The sequence below is a fragment of the Macrosteles quadrilineatus genome, unplaced genomic scaffold (assembly GCF_028750875.1).
Source record: "Macrosteles quadrilineatus isolate MER2022 unplaced genomic scaffold, UCM_ALF_1.0 Scaffold_2__2_contigs__length_208266976, whole genome shotgun sequence".
In the NCBI taxonomy this organism is placed as follows: domain Eukaryota; kingdom Metazoa; phylum Arthropoda; class Insecta; order Hemiptera; family Cicadellidae; genus Macrosteles; species Macrosteles quadrilineatus.
Window position 1 is genome coordinate 170849667 of NW_026542595.1, and position 25411 is coordinate 170875077.

Genomic DNA, 25411 nt, shown 5'->3' on the forward strand with positions numbered 1-25411 from the left:
TGCTCATCATGAACGTTGGTGGGGCCGTATTTAAATGCCCTTATCCACTTGCGTACCATTCTGTCATTCATAATGTTCTCGCCATACATTTCCCTAATCTGTCGACGATGTTCGATAGCTTTCACACCTTAAGCACTTAAAAATCTAATTACAGCGCGCACTTCACAGTCGGTGGCAGTCTCAATTGGCGGCACCATTTTGAATGCTTGAAACCGGATGTAAACACGGCCGATCGTTGTCGAATTTCCGGCTAGGTCTTACCAATAAATGCACAAACACAGCGCAAATGTCGAAAATGCCAATAGCAGTGCTGGAACGGAGAAATTAAAAACGGTACTTACTTAAAAAACATGCCTCGATCCTTAACAATGTCAAATTTAGTACGTATTTAAAAACACCAGTTCAACAAGTACCTAGGATTGCTGCTACAGGTATGGTAATGAATATTTTTTATAGTTTAAAAAATCATTTTCTAAATGTTATAAAAAAGTTTTTAAACAAGCAAACTACAACGGTTTACCAATTCTCTATAAGAAATATGTATGAAATTGTAATATGAAAAAGTATGTATCAGATTGCTGTTACAGATTATTACATGCTCGCAATCACAGTATTATTAAGATTTCTAATTTAGTTTAGTAGATTTTTTAAATTTAATAACCATGAAAATCCATACATTAAATGATGTTCACCATTAATTTAGCCACGAACTGACCTGTGACTTAGGTTTAACATTAACCTTATTGCTGAGGGAGCATATCTTGGAACGTTGCTAACGTGTTTTCATATCATTTCACACCAAATAATGTGTTGTTACTTGCAGCCAGCACATAGCGTTGATGAAAAATTTTACTACGGGTGTAAAACTGAACATTTTATTTCCTCTTTCGTTTTCAATCATAATTTAAAATTTGAGAGTGTAATAAAGATTCGATCGTAAAATATTTTGTTGTATTCTAAGGAGCGATGTAAAAACTGTTGTGTAAATTGTTAACAACAACAACAACAACAAATTTTTAAGTGAGGGTTTAATGATGATTGTTGTATGTCAAGCTATGAGATCGACAGTCTTGTCCTCTGGTTGCAATTCTGTGCAATTTATGTTGATTTTTTGTCTCTACGAAATGTTTTGTGCATTCGTACAGTAGCTGCAATTATCAACTGACTAAAATGTTCAGGGGCTTTTAGAAAGTACATTTTAATATATCAAACAGTTTCGATAAGAGTTTTCATATAAATATACCAATGTAAATTTAATTTAGTTTAACCTGATGTCTCTGGCTCTCATGTTTTTGATCGACTCAGCATACAGGATTATGAAACAAATATTAAACATATTGAATATGTTTGACACATATTCAAATATGTGTCAAACATATTCAATGACGAGGGGTCATTACTGATAGAGAAAATAATGTATATTATCATCCAATCGTTCAGTTTCACCATAAGATTTTTAAATACTTGAGGAGTGTAAGGGGATTCTGGAGTAACAATAGCTTTGGTGTGATTAGAAAATCACTAACAATCTAAAATCATGATTTTTAGATTCAGTAGGAAAACGTTCTAACACACATTCCATATCGAACACTATATCATTACATCAGTATTTTATAAATCACCTACTGGATTAGTGTGCACATCCTTTCCATTATACCAACTTAATTAAACGGTTGGATCATTGTTCGAACGTAAAGTTTTCCATTGGGATTAGAACTTTAATATAAAGTACGTTAATATTACAATGTTCACCACGAGATGTAATAGTAAAGTTTATTAATTAGGAAAACTTAAGTTATTTTCATTATAGTATTTCTATATTGGAAACAGATTATTAAGTATTATTGTGTTATTTTAGTTACCAAGCTAACCAAACTGTAACTCTAATCTATGTATATAATGATTTCTAAAGTCCTTTTTTTGTTGATACGCCACAACTTCCTTAATTCTTCACTAATTCCCATAAATAATATGTCATTTTAAAGCTTCTTTTACGCCAGAAAATATACATATGTCACTTACATTTCAGTGTTTTTCGTAAAAATCCATCCATTTCCAAATGTACTTTTACCGTAAAATTTTGATTTCAATTATTTCGATAATAGGCCAGTCAAATCGTACATAAAAAGAGGCTAAAATCGCAAAGCGTGATGTATTGCTGCATTTTTCATATGTTGTTGGGACCCGTTAGGGTAACTCAAAACCAAGTTTGCAGCTTCGAGATCCCTGTGCTCCCTGCGTAATAAGTAAAATATTACAAAACTAATGTATTTTTTTAAGGTTTTGGTTTATAACTTATTAACAGTGCATTTTTCTTAATACTACTCAAATGTAATAATTAAAGTACATAAAATTTCCAACAATTTAAGCATAGTTTCATTTTTGTGTGTCAAATAGTTTTTGAGAAATGATTTTTCAAATATTACAAATTTTTTAAGTAATTACCATAATTTACATTTTTCCTGGGTTGGACCCACAAAAACTGTGTAATACCCATATTATGGCAGAATTCTTATAACTGCTTTTGTAGTAAATGTTATTGGCTTTCGTTTTATCACAAAGCTAAGTCTCTACCTCCAACACTTTTCTGAAAACTATACAAAAAATAATTTATGAATATCACGATTTTTTCATTTAACGAGCTTAATTGTTTTTACAACATGTGTAAGTTATTAAGAGTTTAAAAAATATTACTATGTTTTAGCAAATCTTTTTAAAATATAATATAAATTTGAAAATTTGTGTAAAAACAACTTACAGTAAATATTACCACCGCAAAAAATGATCAAATATATCGGTCTCGGCACTAAGCCTTACCGTACCACCTATGGTAATAGCTACTTCCTATCAGTAAGTAAAAAAGAAGAATACGTTAAATTAGTGTTTTATTTCTATTATACTTGTTTTCTTTATGTTAAGTTTTAGATATAGTTTTTGACGCCATTCCATGTACTGATTTATGTACAATATGAAATAAACACTATTTGATTTGATTTGAACACAATCGTTGCGTCTACTACTACGGTATATAATTCTTTTGCTGTTTCAAATATGTATATGATGCATTTTAACTACAATAGTACAGGTTCTACATCAATAAGACTCATGCTGATTGCTGATGTACTTTTTCCCGCAGCATCTTTTCCGAGAGCCTGAAAGACGACCTCCTGTTGTGTCAACCTTGTTCACTGATTAAAAGGACAGGACGTCACTTGCAGGATTTTGTTTTAAACTAAAATGGAAAAATGACTTTGTTAGGTTAAAATGGCAAAAGATAAGCTGTGTTTTGATCTGCTATTTATATCTAGGGTGAATATTATTGATTTTGTACTGTATTGAAATTGGTCCCGGGTCCAGGTCTTACCATGAGTACTACGGTAATAGATCATTCCCTATATAGGAAATTTTCTAAAACCTTATAATTTTGTTTATTTCGATGTCAAAAAAATGTCATTATTTATACACATCCAGGACTGATTTACTTTTTCAACTTCAAATTCCCAGAGGTCAAAAACGCCTTCCATTCAAGTTTATGTAAATGTGTGTGTATGTCCATCAGCACATGAACTAGAGTAAAACTCATCCGATTTTGATTAAATTAAAAGCAAATGTTATGAACCAGTATTATCGTACTAAAGGGTACGGGGTTTTATGGGATTAAAATAGGTTTCCCCATTCTCACCCTAAAAACTCCTCCTAGGAAGCTGGAGAAAAGTACCTAATTGCTTTGTATGGTGACAACACATTCCACGATGAATTCGAAAACCTTCGGTTCCGCCTGTTTGTAAAGGCAGCAGCCTGCGCTAAGGTAAACTTATCACGCTTGCCCACCCCCAAGATGCAGCTTCCTTCCACTAATTTCGAGCATACCACCAAGTGCAAAAATGGTTAGGGATTGAAAAGGATCCCACAGAGTGGGGTTGGTCAAATAGCACAGCAGGATTGGTTCCAGTGACAACAACATGCAGTCCAGCTCCATCCAACCTTCTGAAACTAGTTTCATGTGGGTGCAAAAAGGGATGCAAGGGTGCTTGCACATGTTGGAAGGCCGGGATAAAGTGTTCACCATTATGTACTCCTTGCTCTGCTAAGAACTGCCAAAATGTCACATTACCATTTATTGAAGAGGATGAAGATGACCCTGACGATAATATGTCTTTTCCCGAAGATTTTGAATCAGGAAACATTTCTAATACCTTGCCTTCAGTGTCGAAAAAGCCAAAATATTAATTATACGAATGTTTTGTCATTATTTATCTTTAAATATAACTTTTAATCTTAAATATGTTTTTCCTTATTTCGTTTTTATCACTTAATGGTTGGGGACATTATTTAAACTCATTAAATAAAAAAAAACGTGATATTCATAAATTATTATTTGTATAGTTTTCAGACAAGTGTTGAAGGTACAGACTTGGCTTTATGATAAAACGAAAGCCAATAACATTTACTACAAAAGCAATTTTTAAGAATTCTGCCATAATATGGGTATTACACAATTTTTGTGGGTCCAATCCAGGAAAAATGTAAATTATGGTAATTACTTTAAACAATTTGTAATATTTGAAAAATCATTTCTCAGAACTATTTGACACACAAAAATGAAACTATGCTTAAATTGTTAGAAATGTTATGTACTTTAATTATTACATTTGAGTAGTATTAAGAAAAATGCACTGTTAATAAGTTATAAACCAAAAACTTAAAAAATACATTAATTTTGTAATATTTTACTTATTACGCAGGGAGCACAGGGATATCGAAGCTGCAAACTTGGTTTTGAGTTACCCTAACGGGTCCCAACAACATATTAAAAATGCAGCAATACATCACGCTTTGCGATTTTATTGTCCAATTTGACTGGCCTATAAGCTGATTCATTTAAACGATAAATTAAGATAAATTAAAAGAGTAACCGTTTAGGAGAAATAGAAATATCCATTAATCCTTTCAGCTGGTGAAAATATGTTTATTTTCTACCTACATTAATATGACAGCCACTCAAACGTCAATGTCACTGTTAAAAGCATTTAATTTCATCCCTTGGTCTGTATATACAGTTTTCTCTTGTACTTTTGTTATTAACACATGTTATTAATCATTATTAATTTTTTGTAAACAGTTTTTCAATAATAATACACATTCTTTTGTTCACATTACAGTGTTTCTAATTTAATCTACATTTTTTCTATAAAATAATCATTTCAAGAACATCAGTTCACAACAAAACAAACATGGTCCTTCGAGCCAACGGATTTATTTCTCTACAGTTAATTGAATCATCACAGTAAGTTTTTAATTTTTATTTCAAACAATCATGGCAGAACTTAGGCTTCTACAAAACAAGAGAGCTTCAATCAAAGGCTCTCTCTCAAAAATGAAGACCTTCGTGAACAATTTTGACATCAATACAGGTAATTTATTAGATATTGAAATCAGAAATGAAAAGTTAGAACAGTTGTACAGTGAATTCACAGACATTCATAGCAAAATAGTTGCAATCACTTTAGATGAAACTGACAACAGTTTTGATGAATTTGAAGAAAATTACTACATGGTAAAAGTAGCTTTCAAGGAAATTTTGGATACAAATAAGAATCTTTCAAGGCCTGATTTGAATCATTCAAGTTCTGGTAGTTCAATTGGCAATGTGTCACAAGAATCAAACTTTTTAAAACTTCCTAAATTCAATTTACAACCATTTGATGGAAAATATGAAAATTGGGTTTCATTTTACGACCTATTCCAATCAACGATTCATGCAAATCAATGTTTATCAGATGTGCAAAGGTTTTTCTACCTCAAGTCATGTTTGAAAGGGGAACCTTTAAATCTCCTTTCAACTTTGCCCCTGACTCAGTCCAACTACTTAGTTGCGATTGAACTCTTAAAAGAGAGGTATTGCAACAAGAAAATAATTGTTAACACTCACCTTAAAGCTTTGTTTTCACTGCCCAATGTAAACTCATTATCAGATTTGAAATCTTTATTAGACATCACCAATGTAAATGTGAGGGCATTAAACAACCTTGGGTACAAGACTGAGGAGTGGGATGTATTACTAGTTCATTTGCTAACATCAAAATTAGATCAAAATTTAAGAACCAAATGGGAATTGAGTAATACAACCAAAGAAGTAGGCACTTTCACACAATTGGAACAATTTCTTAATCAGTATATTCAAGCTTTAGAAACAAGTCAAGATACCAGCAAAGGTACTAATGTATTTAGACACATTAGGACAAATTCAACTGAAATATCTAAAGGTACTACACAGAGTTGTCCTTTATGTGTACAAGATCATCCCTTGTTTAAATGTACAGAGTTTTTAAGTCTCAAACCCTATGATAGAATTCAAAAGGTCAAACAGCTTCATAGATGTTTCAATTGCTTATCAGCTACTCACATGGTTGACACTTGCAAAGCATCCAAATGCAAGGTCTGCTCCAGAGCTCACAATACCTTATTACATATCTCTAAAGAGTATATGCCAGAATTAGACCCTAAAGTTAGTTCTAAGCATAAACTTGACACAGGATTTCAAGCTAAGCCCAAACCTGAAGTTAGCTCACACAACAGTGGTTCCAGCAAATCAGAAGAAAAGAATAATCCAAAATGTAGTAATAGTACAAAACTATTATCAGCAGGCATTGGTTCTCCTACAAGAGTGATGCTGTCCACAGCCAGGATCAAGGTAAAGGACTGCTGGGGTGAGTATCAATACTGTAGGGCTTTGATAGATCCCGGGAGTGAGGGAAGCTTCATTTCTCAAACCTGTTTTCAAAAGTTAGGATTATCACGACAACCATTCAACGTTTCAGTCCACGGAGTAGGTAACAGCCATGCTGGTTATACACGAGGATTAACATCACTTTTCATTCAAACCAAGCAAGATACAGACATTCAAGTTACAGCATACATCTTGAACAAGCTAACTAACGTTTCCTCACTCAACACATCCATTGATTATTGGTTTCATATTCAAAACCTTGAACTTGCTGATCCATACTTCTACCAATCAGGTCAAATAGATATCATTCTAGGAGCTGACATTTACGTAGATCTATTGATAGATGGTATAGTTAGAGGTCCAGAAAACACTCCATCAGCTATCAATTCCAAACTAGGTTACTTGTTGTCAGGAAGATTATCAGATCCATCATCTGAAGGTATTCATTCATTCAGATTATCTATTAAAAGTAATGACATAAACACTGCAGTAGAGCGTTTTTGGAAGATAGAAGAGGTCAATCATGAACCTACTTCTCAATTGCAAGATAATGACAATTGTGAAAATCATTTTCTGAACACACATTCTCGAGATGAATCCGGAAGATTTTGTGTTTGTCTTCCTTTTAAACCATCAATTACTGAGCTTGGTGATTCTTATTCAACAGCATTAAGCAGATTTAAAAGACTAGAATCGACACTCACTTCTGACAGACGTGAAAGTTATCAGTCTTTCATGAAAGAATACATTGATTTAGGTCACATGCATCAAACACCCAGCGAATTATCATCCATTGACAGTAACAAACACTACTATCTACCTCATCATGCAGTATATAGAGATTCGAGTTCAACAACTAAAACCAGAGTTGTTTTTGATGCATCATGCAAAACAACATCAGGTACATCATTGAATGATCATCTGTATACTGGTCCAAAACTTCAAACTGACATAATGGATTTGCTAATTAGATTTCGATTGCATGAAATTGTATTAACGGCAGACATTGAGAAGTTTTACAGCCAAATTTTAGTGAGCAAATCTGATCAATGCTATCAAAGAATACTTTGGAGATCATCACCAGAAGAACCGATTAAGTCTTATGACCTTAACACAGTTACTTATGGAACATCATGCGCACCATTCTTATCCATACGTTGTTTACATCAACTATCTGACCACATTAAGGATTATTCTCCTGAAGTGGCTAGGATATTGAAAGAAGACTTTTATGTTGACGATCTTGTAAGTGGAGCCAATACTGTAGATCAAGCTTTATCCATAAAAAATGAACTAGTTCGAACACTAAATCAAGCAGGGTTTCCATTGCGCAAGTGGTCATCTAACGCCAAAGAAGTTCTAGATGAAATAACACCAAGTCAAACCATTTTCAATTTCAATCAGAAGACTCTTCAGTCAAACTATTAGGACTTCTGTGGAATCCCGAAAGTGATACTTATCAGTATTCAATTAATTTACCTGACTTACCAAGCAAAATAACTAAACGTAAAATTTTATCTGAAATTGCCCGTCTATTCGATCCATTAGGTCTATTGTGTCCAGTAATAACCAAAGCAAAACTCATCATGCAAAAAACCTGGTTATGCAATAATGGTTGGGATGAGACAGTTTCTGATGAATTATCTAGTGAATTTGTTCAATATTGTAACAATTTGTCACACCTCAAGAATCTTCAGACACCCAGACCATTAGTTTTATTTGGGTCTGAAGTTATCTATGAATTATTTGGTTTTTGCGATGCTTCAGAAAAGGCATACGCTGCAGTCTTATACCTCAGAAGTGTTTCAACATCAAATGTACAAGTTCAATTGATCTGTGCTAAGTCAAGAGTATGTCCACTTAAGAAAGTTTCAATCCCCAGGCTGGAGTTATGTGGCGCAGTGCTATTAGCTCAACTAGTTGACAAAGTAAAACCAATTTTACCTACCTCAAACACTTATTTATTTACTGACTCTACAGTTGTGCTGGCATGGATTTCAAAACCCCCAAACACATGGAAAACATTTGTAAGCAGCAGAGTGTCACAAATTCAATCCCTCACCAAAACATCAGATTGGAATCACATTTGTTCAGAAGATAATCCTGCTGACCTAGCATCTAGAGGTGTCTTAGGAAACAATTTTATCAATCAGGATTTGTGGTGGTTTGGACCTTCATATCTGTTGGATAAAAATATGAAAATAAATGAATCTATTCATAATGAAAATGCATATGTACCTGAAAGAAGATCCGTCAAATGTGCTTTACTAAGTACTGATGAGTGGTATTTAAAATTTAGTTCATACACCAAAGCCATCAGAGTTACTGCTTATTGCCAAAGATTTATAAACAATCTCAAACAGCCTGTACAAAATGGACCACTTACCCCAAATGAATTAGACAATGCTCTTCTATGTATTGTCAAACAAATTCAAAAAATTCATTTTGCTGAAGAAATATTATGTTTGCAGAAGAAGAAATGTGTGAAACCCAACAGTAAACTTTCAAGATTAAATCCATTTTTAGATGACAATGGAATTTTACGAGTTGGAGGACGGACTCAACAATCCAATCAATCATTTGACACCATACCATACATCAAATAATTTTACCGGTAAAACACCAATTCATTCGGTCTTTCATCATTTACCTACACCGTATTTATTTTCATGTTGGAACACAATTTATAATGAACACATTAAGACAGAAGTATTGGTTGATAGGCAATACAAGAAATTTGATTCGTGATGTCATTCGAAAATGTTCAAGATGTTGTAGATTCAGTAACATTTCATATCAACCTATAATGGGCAACTTACCTGAATCACGGGTAACATTCACTCGATGTTTCTATTCCACTGGTTGTGACTTTGCAGGACCCTTCTTAACAAAACAAGTCAATTCAAGAAGCAAAATACTCAGAAAAACCTACTTAGTTGTTTTTGTTTGTATGGAAGTCAAAGCTGTTCATCTAGAACTAGTTTCAGACCTAACAACAGATACCTTTTTAGAGCTTTAAACCGTTTTGTCAGTAGAAGAGGCATTCCTGCACATATGTATTCAGACAATGGAACAAGTTTTGTTGGAGCAAACAACAGTATAAGAAAGTTTCTCAAGGAAAGTCAAGATGTTATCAAGGAATCCACCTCAGAAAGACATATCAATTGGCACTTCATCCCTCCCCATGCACCAAATATGGGAGGACTTTGGGAATCCGCTGTAAAATCTTCAAAATTTCATCTAAAACGTGTCATTGGAGATCAAATATTATCTTTTGAAGAACTAAACACATTAATCATTCAAATAGAAGCAATTTTAAACTCACGACCCCTCTGCAAAGTATATGATGATCAAGCTGAAATTAATATTTTAACTCCTGCACACTTCCTAATTGGTGAAAATCTAGTTTCTATCCCGGAAAAATTGGATGCTGGACATATCAACTACAACAAGAGATGGAGGCTTATTCAAAGAATGAAAAATTCATTTTGGACAAGATGGCAAAAGGAGTATCTTCATACTCTTCAACAGCGGCACAAGTGGAAATTTCAAGACGGTAATGTCAAAGAAGGTGAAGTTGTTTTAGTCAAAGAAGACAATATGCCACCAATGAAGTACGCCATGGGACGAATAGTTAAAACATTTCCTGGACTAGACAACATTGTAAGAGTTGTGGAAGTGAAAACTCAAAACGGACTAATAAAAAGACCAATCAACAAGTTGATAAAAGTTCCCACCTAATCATTTTTTTTTGCGGGGGAGTTATGTTAAAAGCATTTAATTTCATCCCTTGGTCTGTAAATACAGTTTTCTCTTGTACTTTTGTTATTAACACATGTTATTAATCATTATTAATTTTTTGCAAACAGTTTTTCAATAATAATACACATTCTTTTGTTCACATTACAGTGTTTCTAATTTAATCTACATTTTTTCTATAAAATAATAATTTCAAGAACATCAGTTCACAACAAAACAAACAGTCACTTTTATTCTTCAATAATATCGGCAAATAAACTAATTATAACCAGGAATTTTGGCCATGGTGAAGTTATTTTGTCACAGTTTCAGTATAATTCGCTACAATGTTCATCAACAAACCTTTAGAATGGTGTTTGTTCTGTTGGGGAATCCATCGTCGAAGCAAAATTATTAGTTTCATTGCTGTTCTGATCGTGTTAGGTTCTTTCTTCTCAACGATTTACAATTCAAATGAAGATAATATCACAAATAACCATGAACACAGCTTTGAACACAATATCAAAATGTATCTTTTTGATCATCCCTCCAGTTTTTATGATTTACAACTTGAATGTGGAATATTTCAAACTATACTCCATTCAAAACATTTTGGTGGTTTAAGGGTAGGGAAGACATCTAACCCCTCCACTTTAAGATTCTAACATAGCTAAAACATACCTCTACAGATGAGATTTATCAAATTGCCAATCAGCTGCAAGATAAATTAAGCACGAAAAAGTAGCAGGGGAACTTCCCCTTAAACCGCCTACATTTTGTGAACAAACTATAGAGTGGGCCTAAACATAAGTTCTAATCTTCTAAAAGGTAACGTAGAAACAACACAGGGAGAATAGATAGATATTAAAAACAATTTACAAATTGTTTCAACGAATTCTCAAGTAGGTAAACATGGCAAATACAGCCAACAGCAAGAGTGGGGAAAAATTCAATACAACTAATTTGGTCATGTCACACTTTACATATTAACACTTGTTCTGATTGGACAGCAACATTATGCACTTAAACTAATGATCCCGAAGAATGTTTTTCATAGTTACGATGTCTTGAGTGGTTTCTGCAGCAACCTATTTAGCAGCAGGAGAAAATAAATGATACAATGATATTGAAACCCCTGGAGTGGATATTGTTCAGTTGTGGAATCCATCGCCACAGCAAACTCATCTGTTTTGTAATCCTAGCAGTCGCGATGGTATTAGACTACAAAAACTTTTATATTATTTTTGCAAATGACGAAGGCAAAATAACATTTAAAACAGTGATGGCTACTATAGAGGTCGTTGCTTTTGCTAGCGTTCCAGTAGTGAGCATGATCTACAACTGGAAATACTTTGACCATTGTGAGCAAATCTGGGCAGATGTAGGATGTCTGATGGAACGTCTAAACCTGACATACACGTCAAGACAACAGAAGATGATTCTCTGTGGGGTCCTCGCACAGTACTTGGCTCTAGCAGTTGCCGTTTGGACTGGTAAAGCTAAAGCTATGTACCTTGTTCTATCGAGCTTCACATATGGTTGTTTCCTGGCACCCCAAGTATATCACGTGATATTCGTGGTCACATTCCAAAGACTCTTCAGAGCTGTTAATGAAAGAATCATTGAAGTAAACTCATCAGCAGGAACTGTTAGCTCTCAAACAACAGCTTCGCAGTTGGCAAACGCATTTCAACTGTACACTGAACTCCAGGAGGTTGTTCAAAAGATGAATTCTTACTTCACTCTTTACTTGCTCTCCGTCCAGTTCGTCCGCAGTTTCTTCTTGTGTAATGAAGGATTCACATTTCTAGTCACAGCTGGATCCGAACAATTAACTTGGCCAAGGCTCATCTACATAGTTCTCAACTTAACAGCTCTGTTGTCTCATTGCGCTGCGTGTGAGGCTTGTTGTCAAGAAGCTCACAAAACAGTTATCCTCGCCCATCAGCTGGTCACGTATAACTCTCCTGGTGTTATTATCGAGACAGTCAGTCTGTTCTCTCTAGCGACGTTCAACGCCAAAGTCAGCTTCAGTGTTGGAGGAGTCTTCTCTATAGACATGTCTCTAGTTACCAAGATGCTCTCGCTTGTAATCAGCTACCTCATTGTAGTGCTACAACTCACTGACTAAGATGTGGACTTCAAAAATACTTAGCTGAATTGTGCTATTTAGCTAAGTATATGATCACAGACCATCTCACTATCACTGACTACGGATTTGGAATATTTTGAACAAATAAGGGCCTCAATATAATTGTTCCTTTTCTAAGTGAATTTTATATGGTTTTACACGACTAAGAATTCAATAAGGAAAGTCACATTTTTTTGGCTTTGAACAAAACAGTGGGGATATCAATAAAGAGCTGGTTAAATAGTATTTGATCTCTGGACACATTTGTTTCAGAAAACGAAAGATTGTTTTCTTGTCTGTTAATGAATATTTCCACCAGAAAATTGAGAGGAAGAAACATTGTGACAACAATAGAACAGTTTATTTCCAGAGTTACGTAAAAAGTTTAGTGATTCTTTTCGTAGACAAACCAATGGTCCATATTCTGATGTAGGTTGTGCCCCAGATATGTGTGACAAGTAGTGAAATTATCACAGAATTTGTGAAATAATTGTTTAATGTTGTAGGCTATATTAAATAAGAATAAATTTATCTGTCAATGTTACCAACATCCAAAAATGTTAATTCATTTTTCACAACATAGTTTTTTAACCATTCAGATTTTGTTTGAATTATTTTGTTTCAATCTAGCACAATGTCTGAGAAATAAAATAACTTACTTACATAAATATATCAATATGATTGAATAAAATATATCTTAGGGTGTTATTATTCACTTATTGTGTTTGATATTGTGTTAGGAAACGTTTTTGGTGCTACTCGTTGGTGCGTTTTATTTTAAATATTTGAAAAAAAACAACATAATTGAACAATTTCTTTTAGTTTTTTTCTGTCATCATACTTTTATATTACACTTGAATGTAATTCTATTTGTTCACAGTACTTTTAGTCAGTTATAGAGTTGCAAAAACCATTAATAAACGAAGTTCCTTGGCTTTGCTTTTTGACAATAAAAAGGGTATAGTGCAATAGTTTTCATTGTTTAGTGTGCAAATATTGGATGCACCGTTTTTTATTGAGTTATGATTGACGGTTTAAATGATAGATTACTAGGTGAAACCCGTTGAAATTGTCGGTTAATTTCGCTAACGCTAATTCATCTAACTTGCGACAAGTAGAGTAAAATTTTACAAATTTTGAGCATTTACCATAGTTTAATGGGTAATAAATTGTAAAAACAATAATGACTATTGCGTTATCTACAAAATATGGTTGATCATTCAATGAATAACATATTTCCCATACCGTACGTCATCGGAGTTATTATTACTATGTTAACTGGTTTCTCTTCTTTTGGAAGAACCTATTAATAGTATTAAAATAGAATTGGTGGGTCTTTTGTGGTAAAAACTTCCACGATTTCATCAGTGTAGTGCAGATTAAATCTATGCTTTTATTTGATAAAAATATCTGTTTGTTGAGAAGGCACATTATTTTTGACTTCAAAGGGAGGTCCACTCTTAAGCTGTGTGAGTTTGATTTTTCCTTTGTCACGTCAGTCATCATGCCGTACTTCTGTGCCAAAATATACCCTCTAACATAGTTCAGAGAAATTGGTCGTGGAGTTACTGTTTAAGCTGGAATGTCGAGGACACATGTTTCATGTTTCGCTGTAAATAATCGTAGCTTAAGTATTTTTATTAAAAGTGAAGAAGACCAGTTGAATAATAAGACGTTGAATAAGTCCATAAGATGCAATGATAAACGTTACAGATTGCACTAAAGCTTTAGAGGTTGATTGTGTTTTAAAAATTAATTCAAATACCCCCAACCCCACAGCAAAGCTGCAGAATAAGGGCTGCAGCATAATTTATCTTACTAATATTATAAATCTGAAAGTTTGTGAGTTTGTGCGATTGTGTGTGTGTGTGTGTGTGTGTGTGTGTGTGTGTGTTGCCCAATCACGCATAAACTACTGGACGGATTGGGCAGAAATTGGGCATGATGATAGCTCACATTCCCGATTAACATTTAGGCATATTCTTATCTCAAAAATCCTTTCGGGTACCGCCCCAGTGGCTCTGTAGTTCACTATGTTAACCTTATGAGTATTCATATTTAAAGGAATTAAAGAATTTAGACAGCTCTTTGAAAAAAAAAATTTTTCTATGATATGTAAAAGCATTAAAAGTTATAAGATTTACCAACAGGGTGCGACCTTATTAAAAAACTGAATATGGCCGTAAGAACCTTTTACGTAAATACCTTACAGTATCAAGTTACAAGGAAAAGGTTTATATAGACAAGGGCCTGTGCATAGATATGAGTTGTGTGTGGTTGTATTTACTGTAATCGGAATTTGAAGGATCACTGTAAAGATGTGGAATATTTCAAACTATACTCCATTCACAACATTTTGGTGGTTTTAGGGTAGGGAAGACATCTAACCCTTCCACTTTAAGATCCTAACATAGCTAAAACATAGATCTACAGATGAGATTTATCAAAATGCCAATCAGCTGCAACATAAATTAAGCAGGAAAAAGTAGCTGGGGAACTTCCCCTTAAACCGCCAACATTTTGTGAACAAACTATAGTGTGGGCCTAAACATAAATTCTAATTGGCACAAACAACCGAATAAGTGATATTGATTATTCGATTGTTTAATTTGATATATTGATCGATATTTTCATTCAGTTGTTTGTGCCATCAGATATAGAAGTGTACCCAATTAAAAACAATTTGAAAATTGTTTGAAAGAATTCTCAAGTAGGTAAACATGGCAATACAGCCAACAGCAAGAGTGGGGGAAAATTCAATACAACTAATTTGGTCATGTAACACTTTACATATTAACACTTGTTCTGATTGGACAGCAACATTATACACTTAAACTAATGATCCCGAAGAATGTTTTTCATAGTTACGATGTCTTGAGCTGTTTCTGCAGCAACCTATTTAGCAGCAGGAGAAAATAAATGATACAATGATGATATTGAAACCCCTAGAATGGATATTGTTCAGTTGTGGAATCCATCGCCACAGCAAACTCATCTGTTTTGTAATCCTAGCAGTCGCAATGGTATTACACTACAAAAACTTTTATATTTTTGCAAATGACGAAGGCAAAATAACTTTTAAAACAGTGATGGGTACTATAGAGTTAGTTGCTTTTGCAAGCGTTCCAGTAGTGAGCATGATCTACAACTGGAAATACTTTGACCATTGTGAGCAAATCTGGGCAGATGTAGGACGTCTGATGCAACGTCTAAACCTGTCATACACGTCAAGACAACAGAAGATGATTCTCTGTGGGGTCCTCGCACAGTACTTGGGTTTAGCGGTTGCCGCTTGGACTGGTGGTTTAGCTATGCACCATGTTCTATCGAGCTTCACATATGGTTGTTTCCTGGCACCCCAAGTATATCACGTGATATTCGTGGTCACATTCCAAAGAATCTATAGAGCTGTTAATGAAAGAATCATTGAAGTAAACTCATCAGCAGGAACTGTAAGCTCTCAAACAACAGCTTCGCAGTTGGCAAACGCATTTCAACTGTACACTGAACTCCAGGAGGTTGTTCAAAAGATGAATTCTTACTTCACTCTTTACTTGCTCTCCGTCCAGTTCGTCCGCAGTTTCTTCTTGTGTAATGAAGGATTCACTTTTCTAGTCACAGCTGGATCCGAACAATTCACTTGGCCAAGACTCATCTACATAGTTCTCAACTTAACAGCTCTGTTGTCTCATTGCGCTGCGTGTGAGGCTTGCTGTCAAGAAGCTCACAAGACAGTTGTCCTCGCCCATCAGCTGGTCACGTGTAACTCTCCTGGTGTGATCATCGAGACAGTCAGACTGTTCTCTCTAGCGACGTTCAACGCCAGAGTCAGCTTCAGTGTTGGAGGAGTCTTCTCTATAGACATGTCTCTAGTTACAAAGATGCTCTCGCTTGTAATCAGCTACCTCATTGTAGTGCTACAACTCACGGACTAAGATGTGGACTTCAAAAATACTTTGCTGAATAGTGCTATTTAGCTAAGTACATGAACACAGACCATCTCACTATCACTGACTACGGATTTGGAATATTTTGAACCAATTAGGGCCTAATTATCATTTTTCCTTTTCTAAGTGAATTTTATATTGTTTTACATGGCTAGGAATTCAATAAGGAAAGTCACATTTTTTTGGCTTTGAACAAAACAGTGGGGTTATCAATATAGTGATGGTTAAATAGTATTTTATCTCTGGACACATTTGTTTCAGAAAACGAAAGATTGTTTTCTTGGCTGCAAATGAATATTTCCAATAGAAAATGAAGAGGAATATAGAGGAAAATAGAGGAAGGGACATTGTGTCAACAATAGAACAGTTCATTTCCTGAGTTACGTAAAGAGTTTAGTAATTCTTTCCCTAGGCAAACCAATGGACCATATTCTGATGTAGGTTGTGGCACGAGACGTGTGACTAGCAATAGAAAAAATATCACAGAATTTGAGCAATAATTAATTGTTTAGTGTTGTCACATTTTTTTGGCGTTGAACAAAACAGTGGGGTTATAAATATAGTGATGGTTAAATAGTATTTTATCTATGGACATATTTGTTTCAGAAAACAAAAGATTGTTTTCTTGTCTGTTAATGAATATTTCCACCAGAAAATTGAGAGGAAGAAACATTGTGACAACAATAGAACAGTTTATTTCCAGAGTTACGTAAACAGTTTAGTGATTCTTTTCGTAGACAAACCAATGGTCCATATTCTGATGTAGGTTGTGCCCCAGATATGTGTGACATGTAGTGAAATTATCACAGAATTTGAGCAATAATTGTTTAATGTTGTATGCTATATTAAATAAGAATAAATATATCTGTCAATGTCACCGAAATCGAAAAATGTTAATTCATTTTTTCACAACCTAGTTTTTGAACCATTCAGATTTTGTTTGAATTATTATGTTTCAATCTAGCACAATGACTGAGAAATAGAATAACTTACTTACATAAAAATATCAATATGATTGAATAAAATATGTCTTAGGGTTTTATTATTCACTTATTGTGTTCGACATCGTGTTATGAAACGTTTTTGGTGCTACTCGTTGGTGCGTTTTATTTAAAATCTTTGAAAAAAAAAACACAATTGAACAATTTCTTTGTTTTTTTCTGTCATCGTACTTTAATATTACACTTAAATGTAATTCTATTTGTTCACAGTACTTTTAGTCAGTTATAGAGTTTCAAAACACATTTAATAAACGAAGTTCCTTGGCTTTGCTTTTTGATAATAAAAAGGGTATAGTGCAATAGTTTTCATTGTTTAGTGTGCAAATATTGGATGCACCGTTTTTATATTGAGTTATGATTGACGGTTTAAATTATAGAACACCAGGTGAAACCCGTTGAAATTGTCGGTTAATTTCGCTAACGCTAATTCATCTAACTGCGACAAGTAGAGTAAAATTTTACAAATTTTGAGCATTTAACATGGTTTAATGGGTAATAAATTGTAAAAACAATAATGACCATTGCGTTATCTACAAAATATGGTTGATCATTCAATGATTAACATATTTCCCATACCGTACGTCATCGGAGTTATTATTACTATGTTAACTGGTTTCTCTTCTTTTGGAAGAACCTTTTAATAGTATTAAAATCGAATTGGTGGGTCTTTTGTGGTAAAAACTTCTACGATTTCATCAGTGTAGTGCAGATTAAATCTATGCTTTTATTTGATAAAAATATCTGTTTGTTGAGAAGGCACATTATTTTTGTCTTCAAAGGGAGGTCCACTCTTAAGCTGTGTGAGTTTGATTTTTTCCTTTGTCACGTCAGTCATCATGCCGTACTTCTGTGCCAAAATATACCCTCTAACATAGTTTAGAGAAATTGGTCGTGGGGTTCCTGTTTAAGCTGGAATGTCGAGGACACATGTTTTATGTTTCGCTGTAAATAATCGTACCTTAAGTATTTTTATTAAAAGTGAAGAAGACCAGTTGAATAATAAGACGTTGAATAAGTCCATAAGATGCAATGAAAAACGTTACAGATTGCACTTAAGCTTAAGAGGTTGATTGTGTTTTAAAAATTAATTCAAAAACCCCCAACCCCACAACAAAGCTGCAGAATAAGGGCTGCAGCATAATTTATCTTACTAATATTATTAATCTGAAAGTTTGTGAGTGTGTGCGTTTGTGTGTGTGTGTGTGTGTGTGTTGCTCAATCACGCATAAACTACTGGACGGATTGGGCTGAAATTTGGCATGATGATAGCTCACATTCCCGATTAACATTTAGGCATATTCTTATCTCAAAAATCCTTTCGGGTACCGCCCCAGTGGCTCTGTAGTTCACCGTGTTAACCTTATGAGTATTCATATTTAAAGGAATTAAAGAATTTAGACAGCTCTTTGAAAAAAATGGTTCTATGATATGCAAAAGCATTAAAAGTTATAAGATTTACCAACAGGGTGCGACCTTATAAAAAAACTGAATATGGCCGTAAGAACCTTTTACGTAAATACCTTACAGTATCAAGTTACAACGAAAAGGTTTATATAGACAAGGGCCTGTGCGTAGATATGAGTTGTGTGTGGTTGTATTTACTTTAATCGGAATTTGAAGGATCACTGTAAAGATGTGGAATATTTCAAACTATACTCCATTCACAACATTTCGGTGGTTTTGGGGTAGGGAAGACATCTAACCCCTCCACTTTAAGATCCTAACATAGCTAAAACATAGATCTACAGATGAGATTTTTCAAAATACCAATCAGCTGCAACATAAATTAAGCAGGAAAAAGTAGCTGGGGAACTTCCCCTTAAACCGCCTACATTTTGTGAACAAACTATAGTGTGGGCCTAAACATAAATTCTAATTGGCACTAACAACCGAATAAGTGATATTGATTATTCGATTGCTTAATTCGATATATCGTTTGAATCAACCAAACGATATATCGAATAATCGATATATTGATCGATATTTTCATTCAGTTGTTTGTGCCATCAGATATAGAAGTGTACCCAATTCTAATCTTCTAAAAGGTAACGCAGATATAACACAAGGAGAATGGATCGATCTTAAAAACAATTTAAAAATTGTTTGAATGAATTCTCAAGTAGGTAAACGTGGCAAATACAGCCAACAGCAAGAGTAAGGAAAAATTCAATGCGACTAATTCGGTCATGTCACACTTTACATATTAACACTTGTTCTGATTGGACAGCAACATTATACACTTAAACTAATGATACCGAAGAATGTTTTTCATAGTTACGATGTCTTGAGCGGTTTCTGCAGCAGCCTATTTAGCAGCAGGAGAAAATAATTGATACAATGATGATATTCAAACCCCTTGAATGGATATTATTCAGTTGTGGAATCCATCGCCGCAGTAAACTCATCTGTTTCGTAATACTAGCAATCACGATAGTATTACACCAAGATAACTTTTATTCAACTGCAAATGGCAAACGCAAAATAACATTTAACAAAGTGATGTTTACCATAGCGGTCGTCACTTTTGATAGCGTTCCAGTAGTGAGCATGATCTACAACTGGAAATACTTTGACCATTGTGAGTCAATCTGGGCAGATGTAGGTCGTCTGATGGAACGTCTAAACCTGACATACACGTCAAGACAACAGAAGATGATTCTCTGTGGGGTCCTCGCACAGTACTTGGGTCTAGCGGTTGCCGCTTGGACTGGTGGTATAGCTATGTACCATGTTCTGTCGAGCTTCACATATGGTTGTTTCCTGGCACCCCAAGTATATCACGTGATATTCGTGGTCACATTCCAAAGAATCTATAGAGCTGTTAATGAAAGAATCATTGAAGTAAACTCATCAGCAGGAACTGTAAGCTCCCAAACAACAGCTTCGCAGTTGGCAAACGCATTTCAACTGTACACTGAACTCCAGGAGGTTGTTCAAAAGATGAATTCTTACTTCATTCTTTACTTGCTCTCCGTCCAGTTCGTCCGCAGTTTCTTCTTGTGTAATGAAGGATTCACTTTTCTGGTCACAGCTGGATCCGTACAATTCACTTGGCAAAGACTCATCTTCATAGTTCTAGATTTAACAGCTCTGTTGTCTCATTGCGCTGCGTGTGAGGCTTGCTGTCAAGAAGCTCACAAGACAGTTGTCCTCGCCCATCAGCTGGTCACGTGTAACTCTCCTGATGTGATCATCGAGACAGTCAGTCTGTTCTCTCTAGCGACGTTCAACGCCAGAGTCAGCTTCAGTGTTGGAGGAGTTTTCTCTATAGACATGTCTCTAGTTACCAAGATGCTCTCGCTTGTAATCAGCTACCTCATTGTAGTGCTACAACTCACCGACTAAGATGTGGACTTCAAAAATACTTTGCTGAATAGTGCTATTCAGCTAAGTATATGATCACAGACCATCTCACTATCACTAACTACGGCTTTGGAATATTTTGAACAAATAAGGGCCTCAATATAATTGTTCATTTTCTAAGTGAATTTTACATTATTTTACATGACTAAGAATTCAATAAGGAAAGTCAAATTTTTTGGCTTTGAACAAAACAGTGGGGTTATCAATATAGTGATGGTTAAATAGTATTTTATCTCTGGACACGTTTGTTTTAGAAAACGAAAGATTGTTTTCTAGGCTGTTAATGAATATTTCCACTAGAAAATGAAGAGGAATATAGAGGAAAATAGAGGAAGGGACATCGTGTCAATAATAGAACAGTTCATTTCCAGAGTTACGTAAAGAGTTTAGTGGTTCTTTCCCTAGGCAAACCAATGGACCATATTCTGATGTAGGTTGTGCCACGAGACGTGTGACTAGCAATAGATAAAATATCACAGAATTTGAGCAATAATTAATTGTTTAGTGTTGTAGGCTATATTAGATGCAAATAAATATATTTGTCGACGTCTCCGACATCTAAATATGTTAATTAATTTTTTAAACGTAGTTTTCGAACTATTCAGATTTTGTTTGAATCATTTGTTTTCAATCTAGCACAAAGTCTGAAAAGTAGAATAACTTTCTTACTGCAATAATGGTATCATTATATTTTATTCAATTTTAACTGAAATTTAGAATTCAAAAGTAAATATAAAAATATCAAAATGTTTAAATAAAATATGTGTTAAGGTGTTGTTGTTGTTTTGAGTAACTACATTCAATAGAACACATAACCTTAACAGTAACTAAAGCTGAACACTCGTACAGGTTGAAACTGTGGTTCAGTGTTGTTCTACGTAACACCATTCAATAGAACACATAACCTTAACAGTAACTAAAGCTGAACACTCGTACAGGTTGAAACTGTGGTTCAGTGTTGTTCTACGTAACACCATTCAATAGAACACATAACCTTAACAGTAACTAAAGCTGAACACTCGTACAGGTTGAAACTGTGGTTCAGTGTTGTTCTACGTAACAACATTCAATAGAACACATAACCTTAACAGTAACTAAAGCTGAACACTCGTACAGGTTGAAACTGTGGTTCAGTGTTGTTCTACGTAACTACATTCAATAGAACACATAACCTTAACAGTAACTAAAGAGGAACACTCGTAAAGGTTGAAACTGTGGTTCAGTGTAGTTCTATGTAACTACATTCAATAGAACACATAACTTTAACAGTCACTAAAGTTGAACACTCGTAAAGGTTGAAACTGTGGTTCAGTGTTGTTCTACGTAACAACATTCAATAGAACACATAACTTTAACAGTCACTAAAGTTGAACACTCGTACAGGTTGAAACTGTGGTTCAGTGTTGTTCTACGTAACAACATTCAATAGAACACATAACCTTAACAGTAACTAAAGAGGAACACTCGTAAAGGTTGAAACTGTGGTTCAGTGTAGTTCTATGTAACTACATTCAATAGAACACATAACTTTAACAGTCACTAAAGTTGAACACTCGTAAAGGTTGAAACTGTGGTTCAGTGTTGTTCTACGTAACAACATTCAATAGAACACATAACTTTAACAGTAACTAAAGCTGAACACTCGTAAAGGTTGAAACTGTGGTTCAGTGTAGTTCTACGTAACTACATTCAATAGAACACATAACCTTAACAGTAACTAAAGCTGAACACTCGTAAAGGTTGAAACTGTGGTTCAGTGTAGTTCTACGCAACTACATTCAATAGAACACATAACCTTAACAGTCACTAAAGTTGAAGCAATTCATCCTGACCCTGAATTGTGTCAATCACTTTTCTCTTCCATTTTATATAACCACATTTTTCGGCCGTTTTAAAAGTGTTCATATCCATTGAGTAGATGTAAAATTTAATTTGACAAAAGTAGTTTTGTTGAGAATGAATTTAAAGTAAATAGCCCGTCTCGCTGAAAACATTTTTTGACAAATTCATAAAGTTGTCCAAACAAATGCCCAAGTGTAAACAGGAAAATTCCAAAATTTAAATGCTTTTAAAGTAATGAAACTTATCAAGCTAATAAAACAAAAATCTTTTGATAAAATGTAATCTTGTTGTCAAAAGTTTAGAATGTTTTGCATTCCAAATAACTATTGGTGTTGATCCCCAACTTTTCTGCAATCACTATTAAATCCAGATTTTTGTGCAGTGTAAGTGTAAAAGTTTCTATGACAGTAGATAATTTAGACAACTGAGTTAAAACACAATTGAAACTGGATTAGTATAACGTACAACTCAAAATTTGCGAGTAACATTAAGAGCATTTAAAAAAATAAAACAACACAAAATTTAACTTTCAGACCTATTAACCTACTGAAATCAAAATTAGGCAATCCTAAAAAAACATCAAAATTTGACATGTCTGGAACTTATGAAATTAATTGTAATGATTGTAACATGAAATATATCGGCCAAACAAAAAGAAAAAACCCAAACAAGATTAAAGGAACACCAAGCTCATGCAAAATACAGATTCCTGAAAAGTTAGCCCTTGCTAGCCACAGTACAGGACATATTTTCAATTTAGGAAACCTTATACTTTTAAAAAAATTATAAAACCTCAACATCTTAATGCGTGGGAATCTTATTTTATAGAAAGAAAAAAAAACTTATGAAAATTATTTGCTAAACAATGAAGACGGCTCAATTATAAACTCGGAATTACTGAAAACTAGGGTTGCTTTCAGAGAGGTGAAAGCCAGTTGAGCGGAACAAACGTGATTTGATATTTGCATAAGTAACTAAATGTAAAAAAGTCAATAGATGTACTAATGCTGGTTTTATTGTTTAAGATTATAATAATTCAGATTTGTTTTTACTACATCTTGTTATTCAGATACCTCTTCCAAAAGTACATTATGGTAGTTTTGACCAGGAAAATATTATCAGTTTATTTGGTGCAACACAAATAAACAACTCGATCAATAACCTATAACCTACACTTTACCTTCCTAATCTAACCTTACTTCAAAACACTTAATGTAGTCACGAATACTCATAAACCCCGACCTACCTTCCCCACATGCCTAAATTAGATCAGTGTTCAATCTGCGTTTTATTAATAAGTGTAATAACTTACTGCACCGTCGATGTAATTCATCATAATATAACCTGTGATGTATTATCGGATTAAATATCGATTTCGATTCGGTTCAATATATCGCTTATTAAATCCTGATTTCTAACATTGGCTGTTTCTAATCAGCTGGCAACACAAATAGGTTCATGGTTTAAAAATGTTTAAAAGGAAAGTCTAGAAAGTTCAGAAATACCTTATGATTCTCTTGTTTACATTTTTCTTGTAAACAAAAAACTGTCATATGGCTACTTTAGTCCCATAAGCCTAATGTTAAAATTTGGAAATTTTAAGTTCGTTTTAAATTGCATTAGCATTATCTAATTGAAATTTGTTTGTTTATTAACCATCTCACTATTAGTCTAAGTAATCTTGTTAAGTTTAGCTGAAATGTGTTCTGCCGTTATTGAGTGATGTTGCTTTATTTGTTGCATTGAAGTTGATCCCAAAGAGGTACGCTCGCTTCGCTCGCTCCGCTCAATAATTACATCAAGAACAACACTGTAATATATCCAAAATTCTAAAGATTATTTTTCTAATATTAATTCTTATATATTTTTCCAATGTCCTTTACAACATCTGCTTTAACTTTGTTTGAAATTAATTTATTATTAAGTAAATATTTACTTTTTATACCAGTGTACTAGTGCCTGAAGATTAAAACCTAGTTTCTGAAAGCGCTAGTGAATAAATAAAATTATTATATATTGGCCTTGTTGAACTTGTAAATTTAACAATACATTCCGTTAAAGTTTTCACACTTAAAAATTACCAAGGTTTTTGAGAAAAGAATGATAATCAATAGTAAAGTCAAAGCCATCAAATGTGATAACGTCACTAAAGATCTAACATGATGGTAAAGTACGATTTATTATTTATGAAGTCAGAAGGTCGTTCTTCACATGTGTAACGGTAATTCCTGGCGTGGTCCTTGAATAAAACTACTTTAGTAGTTTACTGAATGGAACATTGTGTACGACGGTATTTTCAAATAATACCCTCTCACCCTACTTCTGATAATTTATTTAACATAATCCTGGCCAGCCTTAATTTTTCAGTAAGTACTTAATTTTAAGTATACTCCCACCAGCATGAATTTGTTTAATGGATACAAACCCCTATACCAAATAATTGAGATCCAGTGTTGATAGTAATTTTAAAGGGAAATTAGGTTAGGCATAAACAGTAATATCGTAAATAAGTAGTCCTGTCGTTATAATACACATAATAATAATAATAAAAATAAATGGTGTCCAGCTTTAGCTTAGAGAACGGAAAAAGTCAAATTCATGCTTTTTACCAATTGTTTGTCGCTCGTTGGAACAGGATATGATTTTGTACCCTGAAAAT

At 34.0% G+C, this 25411-nt stretch overlaps 3 protein-coding genes across 3 annotated transcripts; all 3 read left to right on the forward strand.

Annotated features, from left to right (window-relative positions):
* Nucleotides 1–11750: 11750 nt before the first annotated feature.
* Nucleotides 11751–12599, forward strand: LOC128985135 (putative gustatory receptor 28b). The gene has a single exon (XM_054404517.1). The coding sequence runs from the start codon at nucleotides 11751–11753 to the stop codon at nucleotides 12597–12599; it is 849 nt and encodes a 282-aa protein (XP_054260492.1).
* Nucleotides 12600–15688: 3089 nt separating this feature from the next.
* Nucleotides 15689–16534, forward strand: LOC128985136 (putative gustatory receptor 28b). Its single transcript, XM_054404518.1, has one exon. It carries the CDS (start codon nucleotides 15689–15691, stop codon nucleotides 16532–16534), a length of 846 nt encoding a protein of 281 aa, XP_054260493.1.
* Nucleotides 16535–20094: 3560 nt separating this feature from the next.
* LOC128985137 (putative gustatory receptor 28b) lies at nucleotides 20095–20892 on the forward strand. Its single transcript, XM_054404519.1, has one exon. It carries the CDS (start codon nucleotides 20095–20097, stop codon nucleotides 20890–20892), a length of 798 nt encoding a protein of 265 aa, XP_054260494.1.
* Nucleotides 20893–25411: the final 4519 nt, after the last annotated feature.